At 37.7% G+C, this 14316-nt stretch overlaps 1 protein-coding gene across 2 annotated transcripts in view; it reads right to left on the minus strand.

The window, feature by feature from the left end:
• Nucleotides 1–14316, minus strand: part of NRAP (nebulin related anchoring protein) — a 59242-nt gene that overhangs the window by 16872 nt on the left and 28054 nt on the right. For both annotated transcript variants that reach the window (XM_049810421.1, XM_049810420.1), the window contains exons 18-29: nucleotides 14008–14109; nucleotides 13304–13501; nucleotides 12976–13080; nucleotides 10587–10685; nucleotides 8426–8530; nucleotides 7839–7946; nucleotides 6886–7197; nucleotides 5737–5841; nucleotides 3493–3591; nucleotides 1566–1670; nucleotides 1064–1171; nucleotides 178–291 (exon numbers count right to left, since the gene is read on the minus strand). In XM_049810421.1, the coding sequence (XP_049666378.1) occupies nucleotides 178–291; nucleotides 1064–1171; nucleotides 1566–1670; nucleotides 3493–3591; nucleotides 5737–5841; nucleotides 6886–7197; nucleotides 7839–7946; nucleotides 8426–8530; nucleotides 10587–10685; nucleotides 12976–13080; nucleotides 13304–13501; nucleotides 14008–14109 (1560 nt within the window). The remainder of the gene's footprint in view (nucleotides 1–177; nucleotides 292–1063; nucleotides 1172–1565; nucleotides 1671–3492; nucleotides 3592–5736; nucleotides 5842–6885; nucleotides 7198–7838; nucleotides 7947–8425; nucleotides 8531–10586; nucleotides 10686–12975; nucleotides 13081–13303; nucleotides 13502–14007; nucleotides 14110–14316) is intronic.

The raw sequence follows: 14316 nt of genomic DNA on the forward strand, positions 1-14316 counted from the left end.
AAAGAATGGAAAGAATATCATATTATATCAAAATATCTGGAAAGTGGGAGAGAAAGCCCTAAGTTTTAAATAGTAAGCTATTCAACAGCTAGTCCACAGCTAAGTGCATCTTCCATGAGGAACTACTAACTGTTAGAACCAAATCCAAAATGCCCACATCTTCTTTCTTTTACTTACATCACTCTGCAGCGATGCTGCATGGACTGAATGAGCAATATGAATATCACCATCCAGGCCACATGAGCCAACCATCTGTCCTTTCATTTTCTGAAATGCCTCCTTATACTTATGCTAAAAAGGAAATAAGAATAGGAGTGAAGAGAAGTAAGTATTAGTCAGATTGTTAAAACCTGAATAAAAGGTGTTTCATATTACAGAAAGATAGCCATGGACAATAAATTCTGTCTATAGTCAATATGATAATAAATCTGAATGAACCTTTACTGCATGCTAGGAAGACCTCATCTGTGCAAACATTTTAATATTTTATCCTATTTAGAAACACACAAAAATACACCAACAAACACTTACAAATATCTTGGGTTAGTTACCTGCTATTACACAGGTCGTGGAAGACAAGAACCTGGTGCAACTGCTCAGAATCAACCTCTGAGGAGCCTCCTCTCCATCAGCTCTCTAGCAAAGTCAGAACAACTGGTCTCCTACTCTTGAAATTAATCTGTATATCTCGACAACCTTTAAAGGACACCCAAGACAAACCCCAAAGGGTAGAACGTCCTGAGCAAGATCTCTTTTCCAAAACTTGCCTAACTAACAGTGGCTGACAGCTCCTGAACAATCACTGTGATTGCCCAGTCACTACAGCAAGTTGGTCAACTTTGATAACAGATGTTTGCTTTTGCAAACCTTCCTTTGCTTAGTTACCAATAACACTTTGTTGTTGCTGCTCCACCAAAAATACAACTAACTAGACCGAGGCCAGATGTCTCCCAGATGGAGTTGGCTGGACATGATGTTTCCATCAAGAGTCACTCAGCAGAGCAGAAACAGTCTGGAGTGACTGACATACCTACTGGACAATATCAGCAGTAAGTTCACTTACATCACTTATGATTTCACCCGAAGCCTTTGCTGCCTGGAAGGGAATGGCATCTAGTTTCAGTTGATAGCCACCATCTTTCATCTTTCCCCAGGACTCCTTATAGCGAATCTAGGAAACATGGAACAGGAATAAAGCAGAGTTGCTGTTCAGAGGGTTGACACTGCAGCATTATTGCTATCCTAGCAATGTTACCACATTAGTTTCATTCTATTCTGATGCAGAGAGCTAACATAAAGCAAACTATCAATACACAACAGGAATAATCACATGACAAATGTCCATTAAAAAAATGTATTTGTTTGTTCATTCTTAATCTTTCTAACTTAGGAGAAGTTTGATAAGAAGTTTGATTTCTCATATTACTTCAGAAACATTTAGACCATAGTATGATCATGTACTGGGAAAAGGAAAGAAATTTAGTATGATTTCCTGTGTAGGACAAATAGCAAAGCACTATCAACTTTTTCACTTTTCTTTAAAGTATTAAACTTCGTATTTATACCTCACTGATATTCATAGAATTTAATTTGGCCTGAAGGATTTCAGGAAGATCTGTCGTTGGTGTATACTGATGCTTTACACTCTCTCCATGCTCCTTGTACAGCCTCTGCAAATAGAGGTGAATTTCAGCAGCAGGTACTCACTACACATTCAATCACTAGTTCAAGCAAAAACAATAACAAATAGGTTTATGGAAAGCAAAGACTACACAAAAGTGACAGCAGCATTAATAAATACAGGCAATTGTATCAGTCAGAAAGTATTCAAAAAGCTTTGGGAGTCCGATACACCTACCAGCTAGAGTATGCTAGAGAGGAACTCCTTGAAGTTTTGAGTGTATAAATCTATGTATATGAAAATTCAGATATTTCAATATTAATTTGATAAGACTTCCAACATATGTGAATAGGGAGAGGGAGAATAAACAGCATTTATTAAGGATGTGCAGCCATGAGTGGCCCACCAACACTTTGAAATTCCACAGAAATCTGGGGAGTTGAAGTTCCCCAAACACTTCTCTCCAAAGTTGTTCATTTTTAGCAGATAAATATGATGGTAATTATCTGTGCGATTAATCTGAATTGATTTCCAGAGCTAGTTGCAATGGGCTGCTTAATAGTCAGTGGCAAGAGGTTATAAAAAACTCAGAAGATGACTAATCCCATTGTAAAATAGGTGTCTATGTGGGCTACTCCTATCAATCCTTGGAGGAAGAATATAAGGTTGTCCCAGAACTAGCTAACTTTTGGGTGTCTGCAGACAGATAAGAGGAGTTCTATGCAGTTAACTGGAACTTCCCCAACAATGGCTATGCAGAGTTCACCTCTTTCACATTATTTTCCTTTCCTAGCTTAGTTTCTTCTTACATTGACACCGTAATTTTCAGATAAGTACAGACAGCTACCTCTGGTTTTGGCCTTAGATATGACCCATGTCTTGGCCACCCAACTTGCCTTTCCAAGTGTGAGTGTTTGAGACCCTCTAGATTACGATGAACCTCTCCATTTCACCCGGCTGCAACTTTCTTTAGCAAGTAGGCCCACTTGTATTGCAGCTCCATAAGAGGAAAATTAATGAGAACTCCATGTGTGAAGAAGTAGAGCAGCAGACAGATTTTGACTGTGGCTCAGTGGAACAAAATGATTTATATTTATCCTGCCTGAGATGTAAGCATTTTGGATCTTATTAATTAAACCAAAGGCATAGACACTATAAGTATTACAATAGCATGTGTTTTACACAAAGTCTTTCATCTTCTTCTTCACTTTAAAAATATCTATTTTCACAATAAAACATCCTCTCATGTTTGAAACTTGTCTTTTTTGAGTGACTTTTGCTTATTATTCACTTCTGTATTATCCCAGTTAAGTCTACAATATTTTTAAATCGCTCTTCTATTAAAAATAAACATGTTTAAACACCAAACAGCCTCAATTCTTCCCTTTAAGGTTTCCCCTCCTGGATTTCTCTCTCAGCAGGATGACAGCTTGAAACAATTTATTTTTTCTTCCTTGTCATGCTGCCTTACATTTTGTTTCCAAAGAATATGCAGAAACTGAAATTTGAAAGATCTGTTTGAAAAGGGGAAAGAACCCCAAATGTGTTCTTCTTCAATGAATATCAAAAAGCCAAAAGTCTCTAAAGGTCAAAGGTCAGCCTTACTCCTAAATTTGACTTCTCAAAAAAACATTGGACATGAAACTCCTTTTTTACATGAAACTCCCATTCACTTCAGTGGGATCTCTATGACTTTCCATTCCAAGTTAGAAACATGCTCTTTGTGAGATGCACCACACCAGAACACAGAAGTTTCATGGTTCCCAACAATAATCTCAGAGAAAGAAAAAGAGAGAAAGCCAGTGCTTCAATCAGGTCGTTCAAAGAGGATACCACTCTTATAATCATAATGTATATACATTATAACTTACATCCACAGCCTGGTTATAACTAATTCTAGCCTGGATCATCTCAGGAGTGTCTTTAATACTGGTAAACTTCAAAGCATATGGATGCTGACGGTACTTCTTCTGTTGAGCAGAAAAAGATCAAAGCTGTGAATTTTGTGCTGCTCTTTCATGCTATTTGAAAGAGAAAAATCATAGGTTGCTGGAGATTAGAGTGAATTTGTGAACATAATTATTATTCCTCTTTCCTCATCTTTATGTCCTAGGTACTTTCAGATTAATATTTGTTTCGATTTAACAATAACCTTTTGCCGATTAATATTAAAGTATTTCTCCCTAAATATAAGAAAAACATTTCAAAATCAGATTCTGCCTACCTAAATACTCCGGAACTCAGGATTTTAAAATCTTTTTCAGATTACTTCAAATACCATATGACTGATTATATTTTTTATTTATAGTTTCTTTAAGCAAGAAATGACATACAATTGTAGTGTGTTAATAATGGCAACCATTTAACTTATTGTTTCAGGGTTTAGGTTTCCTTCTAACATCTATAGGAAATCAGCGCAGCCATTAACACTGTGCTTAATTGTTATGGCATGTCTTCTAGATAATGATATTGATTCTTCTTGCTTGAAAGAACCCATAGTATCTTCTCAGAGATCTTGTTATATTTACATGATTAAAATGAAGGCTGTTTGATGGAAAAATGACACTTTTTCCATACGGCCAGGTCAATAAAACCTTCCTTTCCTCCATGAGTTGTCCTATACCCATCAATACTCTTATCTCTTCTCCAAATAGTACATAGCAAATTTTCCCAATGCCTGTAATGAACTCCCAATTCAATAAGCATGTCCATGACTCTTCTGGAAATTGTTTGTATCTCAACGTTCAAGTCTAAAGGCAGGCCATTCTCCTTTAAATTGAGCTGTGATCCACAGCAGTTTATTTGAGGCAACATCTTGACTGTGGACTCAAAACACCAATGTAAAACACATTAACTCTTTTAAGGTATTACAAGCTTTTAAGCAATGTTTTGGTTTCAGAAAGAAATCCCTTAAAAATGAGCAATCTTACTAAGTTTAACTGGGGACAAAAGTGGTTTACGCTTTGTCCTGATCAGCTGTACAGACCAGTAAGAGTTGACCAGAACATCTCTACGTAAAAATCCTTTAAAATATATTCTGGCAATTGCTTTTTAGCAGTATTACAAGGGCTAGTCATTGTGTGTATATAAGAAGGGAGGAGGCTCATAGCCACCTAAAATTATTTAGTACTCACAAAAAGGTTGAGATTAACAACCTAGTAGGTCAAATTTCTACTCGGCAGTTTTCACTACTATAACATCAAAATGGTATACCTATACAGATTCACAGGTACTATTCCAGCAGCATTGCTGTACTAGCTTTTTTGAAGCTAACTTGCTTTACACTAGTTGAGGATCGAGTTTATTGTGTCTAAAAAAACCATCCTTCACTGTAGATGATTACACAGGAAAAAAATAGTGTTAGCAATCAAGCAGATGTGAAAGGATGACCGTATTTTTCTGAGACACTACACCAGTGGTTTTGCTGTTATTGAGTGGACAGATGATTCCTGCATCACTGGTAATTATCTAAAAAAATCACAGGATTCAGTCTCCTGCTGCAGCAGATTTGGCCAGTAGGACTTCCTCTGAAATAACAGAAACAGAATACTATGAACCTTTTAACCATTTCCACCAGAACCTCCATTGAAGGCCTCATTCAAAGGATTCTGGAGTTCGCTTTTTCCTATGAGTGATATTGCTTATAGAGAGAAATAAGGATGAAAACTACTTGGGCCAATAGATAGCTACAGACAGAGATATCTAATTAATTTCAATAGCTAACGTGAATATATATGAAAAAGGAGCAAGAAGGAACATGTATCTGTTACAGAAGAAGGTTCTGGGTCCAATGACTGCATCTTTTCATCATCTCTCCTGTTTCGCTTCATTAAAAAGGTATGTTAGTGGGTAGCAATTGAGCACTGTTTGATTGCCATTATTATTCATAATATCATTTGTCACCTACTTTGTTTTTGCAAAGGCTATATGGACTCCTACTGGTGTGTGTTTGGTATCTGGTTTCCCTCTAATTACCAGTCCTATCCCTGGTTTTGAGGGCTTTCATGTGGTATGCCTTTTTCTTTCCCCTTTGAGTGGAAATTATTTTAATTTTATACAGACATTTTGCACACATTATGCAGCAAATTCTGTTACATGCTGTCATGAAATCTCACCTCACTAATGAGTTCTCCTGCCTTCTTAGCCTGCTCCACATTTAATGACCCAGTGGCTATCCATCCAACTCCTTTCATCCAGTTCAAATCTGCTCTGTATCGGTTCTGACAAAGAAAAAAAAAAGTCCTATTGTTGGTGTTCATACACTTAAAATGCCATTAAAGGATTCAGACATCTCAGGAACAACAACCAAGTCAAATTAGTGCCCGCTTTTGTTTTATTCACTATTGCACAGTTGCAAGGAAAGCAAAAAAAATTACAGAATTAAATAGAAGTATCAAGACTCACTAGCACTTGTGCAATATGCTTTGCAAGGTAATTTTTAGAAATGGTCTACACCTTGCTGTCATCTGTAATTTTTATTCTAACATGGCAAAAACTTCAGTTTTATTGTATATAGTGCACTGTTTAAAAGATTATTAATGATTTGCAATGATAAGAAAATTATATTTAGCATTTCCCAACCCCTATCCTTTTGTTATACTGGAGGGAAAGCATTTTGTTTTGTTTTGTCCATGTGTCTTTAGGGAGGAAGAGTACAGGAATACTTCTCACTTTCCTCACAAATCTTTCCTACCAACAGTCTACTGAATTCCAAAAGCTTATGCAAGCACTACAGCTGGGTTTCTCAAAGAAGCCAGAAGGGTTTCAGCAGCTACACCTCAACAAGACCTGTGCAAGTCTCCTTGAAAAGTTGTGACTTGAAACCTCAGAATGGAAAGTCTAACTGATAGTAACCATTTACAGTGTCAGACAGTTCAGTTAATCTGATGGTTACAGCTGAGCATGTGGTCTCCATATGCAATTTTATCACCATAAATTATTTAACCTCCCTGCACATTAGGTAAAAAAACCCAAACATCATATATGAATCCTAGTGTTTTATTAACATTTGAAGTAGGCTTTGAATAAGCCATGCTCATAAACAGGATTATAACTCTCCTCAAACACTGCACATCTTAAACATATCTCTTGAGCAAATAAGTGGTTAATATTTACTGTTTTAATATCAACTGTTTAATAGATGAAAAATTAGCTGCATAAATATGTCATGACATTAAAAGCATAAGCATCTGAAGAAACTCAGCCCTAAGTGTCTGAAGGGGTTGAGTGAAAGGGTATTGAAATATATTAAGCTCTGGACTTACATCGCTTTGCAATCCATAGGCCCACTTGGCCCATGCTACTTTCATGTCAGTAGGCAGGGCTGTGTAGTGATGGAGAGCTGTCTTGTATCCTCTGTCTGTGGCCAAATTCTGAGCCTTTTTGGCATGGACAAGGTTAACCATATCCATGGAGACATGGAACTGGTTCTTTGTGTCCTCAAATGCCTTCTTGTACTCCAGACCACTCTGCAACTTTGACATTTGAAGGGAATGAGCCATCTGCGAATCTTCCTCCACAGCCTTTACTCCAATCAGCTTACCCTTCATCTTCTCATAACCTTCCTTATATTTAATCTGTGAAGAAAAAAATAGACCGTGAGTAAATGATCTAGGCTGCCAAACTGACAGCTCTGCTAGTAGTAAAGCAATGGTCTATCAGTATTGTGACATGGTTGGTCCTCAATACAAGCAGGTAAGAAGTCCATTTGCAAAAGAGAAAATTAATGCCTTAGAAATTAGTGTTTATAAAGAATAAACCCTTTCTCAATAATAATATGTTCACAAAAATTGTTCACAAAAATCTGTAAGAAATCTTCTCTTTCTGGTTCTCTATAGGAAAAACAACATTCTGTAAGCACTGAGGTCAGACGGTTCTTTCAGGAATTTTCTGGCCAGGCATAGATGTACTAAGTTATGATGTTTCACAGAAGATTTCCACTTCATTTTGAGTTCTAAAGTTCACCCTCTGGTCAAAATGAGAATAGGGAAAACACAGTCAGCATGTGGAGAAAAACTCTGAATTGCTCAGAGCAAACCTTCTGACTAATTACAGAATGCCAGTCACCCAGACAACTTCTCCATTTGCTCCTTAGCACAAATTGAATGAGGATGGCTCAGAGCACTGAGACATATGTGACACATCCCCAACACTCTGGTAGCAACCCGGACTGTCACCTGTCCTAAGAATAAAGAAGGCTGATGGAGTCCATACTCACATCACTTGCCAGATCCCTCTTTGCCTTAGCTGTCAAGAATGACAAAGCATCCAGACGAAGAACAAATCCTTTTTCCTTCTGCTTCTCCCAGCTACTCTTGTAGAGTTTCTAAAGAGATGACAATAACACAGCCTCTTTATTACTATCAGTATATTCTATTTGTTCTATAGTCACAGTGAAAACTCTCAGGTAACGTCAGACCAGCGTACACTCCATGCCCAGCAACCATATGTCTAAGGATCAGATAATGGTGTCTTCATTTACATACTGTAACTGTGGATATTGTGGATACTGTAACCCCATTATCTCATTGGTTCCAGTGAAACTGCTTATGTGCCACTCATCTGGAAGCACATGGAAAATACACAGCTTCAAACTCTGAAAGTGACAAGTCTTCAGAACAGCAGATGTGACTAGTATTTAATTAAGGGCAATGAATTAAATTTAGATATAAAATTTTTTACATCTAAAACATTTGGATCTTTTCAGAGAAAGAACCTAAGTTTCACCTACAGAAAAAACATTTCAACAGCAGCTGTAACTATTCACAGGAGTGAGGGAGTCCAAACCTCTGTCTTACACAGTACCTCACTGATATTGGCAGCATTTGTTTTGGCCAGTATGAAGACAGGATCATCTTTGCTGATGGTGTACTGATGAAGAAACTGCTCTTTTCCTGACCTGTAGGCAACCTGTACACAGAAAGCAAAGCATGGTTAACAAGCAGTAGGCTGTGTTAAATGTTGAAGGACTACTGATTAAAACACCCCAAATATTCAAGGATTTTTTACAGTTAATTTATTTGGTGAGTAAGTTTTTAGCCTCATGACTTTTTTTGTCAAATATGAATTTGAAAGCTGACCCACAGAGTCAGGTTGACCAAATTACTCATGGTTAAATTTCAGGGAAGTGATGAAACAACATACATATCAGGATACTTTAATCCTCTTTCCTAAAATTAGGTACTTAACTGGCTATAAAGCTGACAGTAATTCATACTCTCTACAAAATGTGTGCAAGAATACATTTCATCCAATATTGAATTGCAGCTACTTTCTAGGTGGAATGAAAGTCTTTAATAGGACAGAGAAATAGTGAATTTTAGGCATGAAATGAAGAACACTAAGTAATTGAATCTGCAGAGAAAATTTGTGACCTAAATGTAATTGCTGACATAATATTCCAGTGAGGACTAACATTCCAACTTTAAAGGAAAATATCAAGGACCTCTTATAATCCAAGTAGCAAACATCTCCATTGGATATCCCAGGGTAACATCAACAGAGAATTGAACTGCTCTGTTTCAGAAGCCCATAAAACTGTTGGAGGAGCTGTTGAAAATCTACGAAAAGATGTCCCATTTCACAAAGTGTTACCTTTCTTACATCTCACAGAAAAAGAAAAAAAATATCCCTACTATAAAGCTCTAAATTCATGGTTACTATTCTGACTGCAACACACATATAGAAAGGCAGCATTGTCCAGTACACAGGAGATAAGTAAGAGGACTCAGGAGACAAGCATTCTCCTCTGATTCAATTTGGTGTCATCTTTGAGACACACAACACTCATACAAGTAAGTGCCAGGTTTTTACTGATGCAGAGGAGCAAAAAAAGAAAACATGGTAACTGCCTAAAAAAAGATCAATCAAGAAGCAATAAATTCTTCATTCACATAACAGCTGAGAAGCTGGCAGTATCTTCATTTCAAGGCACAACATATTAAAAGTAATTTTAAAAAAAGCTTGGCAAGTCACTACTGTTCCAAAATTAGTTGCTCAGCAATTTTAACAACAGGTTCCCCTTCTTTTGAAAACTTAAAAGTGAGTTGCTGTCAGCTAAGTCCTGCCAAGGAGTTCTGAAGTACCATCTCAGCCCTGAAGAGGTCAGGCAGTGGGACTAGATGACAATTGTAGGTCCCTTCCAACTGAAATAGTCTATTCTAGTCTATTCTATCTGACAGGGTCGCCCAGCCCCAACAAAGAATAGGGAGCATTCTGAAGGCACCCAGTTTAGGAAAATATGCCAATTTAGCATTTTACCAAATCATAGAATCAAAAAGTAAAGTCTTTTAGTAAAGTAAGTAAAGGTAAAGTACTTCAATGGCAATAGGTGAAGAACATGTGACCTAACAAGGCTGATATAGCTTTAAGTAGTATGACAGGGCCCTCAGTGGAGAGAAACACAGAACCTGGGATGGATGTATATCAGTCCCTGTGCTAACGCCTAACTAGCTTTGAAGCACTGCCTGAGGATCAGCTGGGAAATACTGTGTTTTCCCTCCAGCTTCCTTCCTCCACTTTTACTACCTCATGGATAACCAATTTTCATGCAGATGACATTAATGTCTCAGGAATACTCAGGTATCCTCTCATGAACGCATTTCAGCCATACTTGAATCCAGCCTGCACCACCCACAAGATTGTCACCAAGACTGTCTTGTAGAGGCATCCCCCCAACCACCCAGCCTTTGACTTCATTTATAAGAAGCCTCACTTGCCTATTTCCATTCCCATTGGGGTTTGATTTTTGTTGTTGTTGTTCTAGTACAGAGAATTCAATCAGAGAATTCATCAAATAAACAAATAAAAACCCTTAGAAATAAATCTCAAGAAATTTCATACATTGAAAGGTTTCATGACTGGGTTCTCTTCCACCACCCACCCCACTCCCCAGTGTACATATCTAAGGAGTCATCACATTATGAGTAAGCTACTTGCAAACAGACAAATTCAGTCAAGGACTCACATCACTTTGCAGTTCCTGGCTTTTCTTGGCATGCTTGATCTGAGAACTGTCAGCCACACTGGTGAACTTCAGAGCATCAGCCTTCTGTCTGTACTTTTTCTACATCAAATTAAAGCAGGTTACACAAAAGTTTCTACAATATTTACCTTCCCCCCCAAAATGTAGTGCTTTCAAAAATACATGACTGATAGAGCCAAAAGTCTCCTGTAATTCCCAAGACAGTTTTAGCACGGGTATCAACAAAATAAGCTTCCAAATACTACCCAGTGCTAGTATTTTCAAGGCAAGGAGGGTAGTGCAAGAGTATGCCAAATGCATTGTTGCTGACACTGCAAGCATGGATACTCTTTTGTGTCAGATGTACTAGCTACATATCTTACAAGATCTAGGTTGCACACCAACCAACGAGTGTCCTTCACAAACCAGCTATGAATTAAGTCAGGACCCAAGAGACCTCATAAACTAGACAGTCAATATTACTATCTCATTTTCTTACATGAGCTTTCTCAAGCATATGCACGTGTTGTTCAAATCACTGAACATATGTTACTGAGATATTTCTAAATTATTAAGATATTTCTCAACTATCGATTAAACTAGAACAGGCAATTTCAGGGTCCTGAAAGTAACTTAAATTCAAAACCTTCCCCACCATCTCCCAGTTCTTTACAAAGCAGAGCTCAGTGTAGACATTGCAGTCAAGCCTTCCTGGGAGCAATAGCTATGAGAGGCCTCACAAGGCTCAAGTCTTGGATGTAGGAGAAAACATCGTACTTCATTCATCCTCTGGTACCAGTACTTACATAAAATCTATTTGAATGGGCAAATTTGCATAGAGACTAAAGTTTCTAGTTTGGTAAATAAGAATGCCCTTACTTTTATCGCATCTTACTTTTTGTTTTACATCTGAAACACACCAAAGTGAATGGAAAACTTCCACTGACTTCACTGGGCTTTGGATCAGGCCTGTTTTGAATCAATGTCTCTGCCTCAGCCTTTTGCATCACTCATTTGAGAGCAAGCTAAGCATCTCTTTCTATCTTTGAGACACTACAAGGAAATGCAGCACCCTGTTTCAAGACCACAGTATGACAGGGGAGACCAAGCAAACACCTCCTGTATACTTTAGTTGAATTCTTATTCTAACAATTCAACCATGAATGAAGTGGGGTATTCCACCTAGGAAGGGTGTAAATGCATTGTTTCATTGTCTGGCATTTCAGGAGGGAAATCCTTCTGTTTGAACTGATGGGTGAACAGATCAGTTTACACTGTGTCTCTGCTAGGGGAACACAAAATACAAGTTAAAAAAGCATGCAACACTTCAAAGAGGTGCTCATGGCTTTATTTTAGGAACCTGGAAGGGAGGAAGGCAGATTAAAACCAGTATGTTTTGTCACATTGCATGGAACACAATGTAGTGACATTCTGCAAAGAAATGACAAAATGCCAGGCTCTGTATGGCAATAGAGATCTCTAAAATAATATCCACCAGTCTCCAGTTTAAGTGACTGTCAGCCATCTCTTGGACTTACACAGCACTGGAATGAAAAGGCAGATCATTATGGATTAAATATTTGTGGAAGTGATTATTACTACAGCACACCACAGCAGCAGATGTCAGTCTATCCCTAGCAAGACACCAGATCTGAGAGTAGCTGCTCTTCTTTTGTTTCTAAGATGTATTTTTTCCCCTTGCAGGAGTAAGGAGAGGATGTCAGAGACCCAAGGTGTCAGAGAGTGTGATCTCCAGTAACTAACTGGCTTCTATTCCTTCCTCCAGCACTAAGTGGGATTTTATCCTTCTTGTCAAACTTCCCCTAATTTATTCTTCTATCTGTCCTCTAGTTTTCCTAGCACTAGTGAGACAACTCAACCATAGCCAAGCAGCTGAACACGTGTCCTTCCATAAGGTTAATGGCAGTGCAAACCCATGAATTAATCAAGTGAAAGAAATAAAAAGCAGCACAAGCTGAAGCTGCCAGTAAAGCCACAGCCCTTATTTCCCAAAAAGCAAGGAAATTTCCAAACATGGTTAACAAATATTTAATTTTTCAACACTGTTCCTTAAAACTCTATGCACTTCATGTAGCATGTACCACAGGAAATTCTAATTCCTTTCAATGCCGCTCTGCAAAATGGGCAGGTGAATGAAAAGAGGTGAAAGCACAATTATGGGGACTTCTGCCTCACAAACTTGACACAATAATCATATAATGGGAAAACATATTTTTAACCTCTAACCCAGGATCTCGTAAACTGTAGAATAACTAAATGATGTCCATCAGTTCGTCCATTTCTCAGATTTTCCATATTAGGAATTCCTTACCTATTCCACACAATAAACCTTTGAATAAACAACAGACAGAAGCCTGAGCACTTTGCTTACCTCACTGACCAAATCTCCTGCCTTTTTGGCTTGTTGTATATTAAGACTTCCTTCTGTGATACAGCCAGCTCCTTTCATCCACATCAGATCTGCTCTATATTGAAGCTGTAGAGGAAAATGACATTTATTGATATGGGGAACACAGGTACAACGTTTGCATGTGAACTTGTGCACCCTTTCCTATTTCAAAGACGTTGCAAAGACATTTTAAAAATGCATAGTGCAAATCAAACAGCGTCCATATGAAATGAGAATTAATGTCAAACTGAAAAAGGTTATAAATACTCATACTGCTTGTAACAGTTAAGCTGAGTATACATCGTCTTACATCACTCTGGAGACCATAGGCCTTCTTTGCCCATTTGGTCTTCATATCTTCCGGAACCACTGTGTATTCATGCAGTCTCTTTCTATAATCTAAGTCACTAGCAAGTGCCTGGGCCTTCTTAGCATGTCTCAGGTTTATCATATCCATAGGCAGATGGAAATGGCTCTTACTCTCCTCAAAATCTTTTTTGTAGGCAATCTAGAAATAGAAGGAATTAAAATAAGTTGTCTGTACTAGTGTATTGCAAAGCCAAAGCCATCTTAAATCTCCACTCTTGTTTAGGTCCTTATGCAGCTTAGGCAAAAAACACATGTAGCAATCAGGTCCTATGAGAGATCCACAAAACAGATGGCAGGATGAATTTTATCGACTCTGGAGACATCTTCTCTATTACAGTACATCTTACTTTTAAACATACCTTTATCTGTTTGAAAGTTTTATGTAGAAGTGTTTATACTGGGGTTTTAATAGGATTTTATTTTCCTGCCCCAAAATAAGGACACCATCAACCTAAAAGTCCCTATGGGAACAAAAATACTGTGCAATCATTGCAGATTAAGAGATGGAGGAAGGAAACAAATTTTTGTTAAATGCTTCCAAGAATTTCTTATAGTGAAAGCAGTAACAGTGGTAGATTGCATATCGTTGCTGAAAGATTCATAATTATGAAAAACACCTTTGAGTAAGAGAAATAAATAATTTACCTCACTACTCATCTTGGCCACCTGCAGAGAGTGCAAAAGTCTTGAATCTTTGGTTCCAATTGCTTTTCCTTTTGTTTTTTCATACTCTTCTTTATATTTAATCTGTGAAAAAAAAATAGATTAAGTCAAAGAACATTTCCAATTACCCAATACATAAGCAATATGTTCTCCGCTGGCATTTGGATGGTTAAAATTTACAAGGGCTTAGTCTGATTCTCACTTTGTCACTTCAGATTTCCCAGATTTTCTCAGAGGTGCAAGGTTGATCTCATTTATGTTGTCATTAACCTAATTCTTTAAGGCTCACTC

The sequence above is a fragment of the Accipiter gentilis genome, chromosome 9 (assembly GCF_929443795.1).
Source record: "Accipiter gentilis chromosome 9, bAccGen1.1, whole genome shotgun sequence".
NCBI classification, from domain to species: domain Eukaryota; kingdom Metazoa; phylum Chordata; class Aves; order Accipitriformes; family Accipitridae; genus Astur; species Astur gentilis.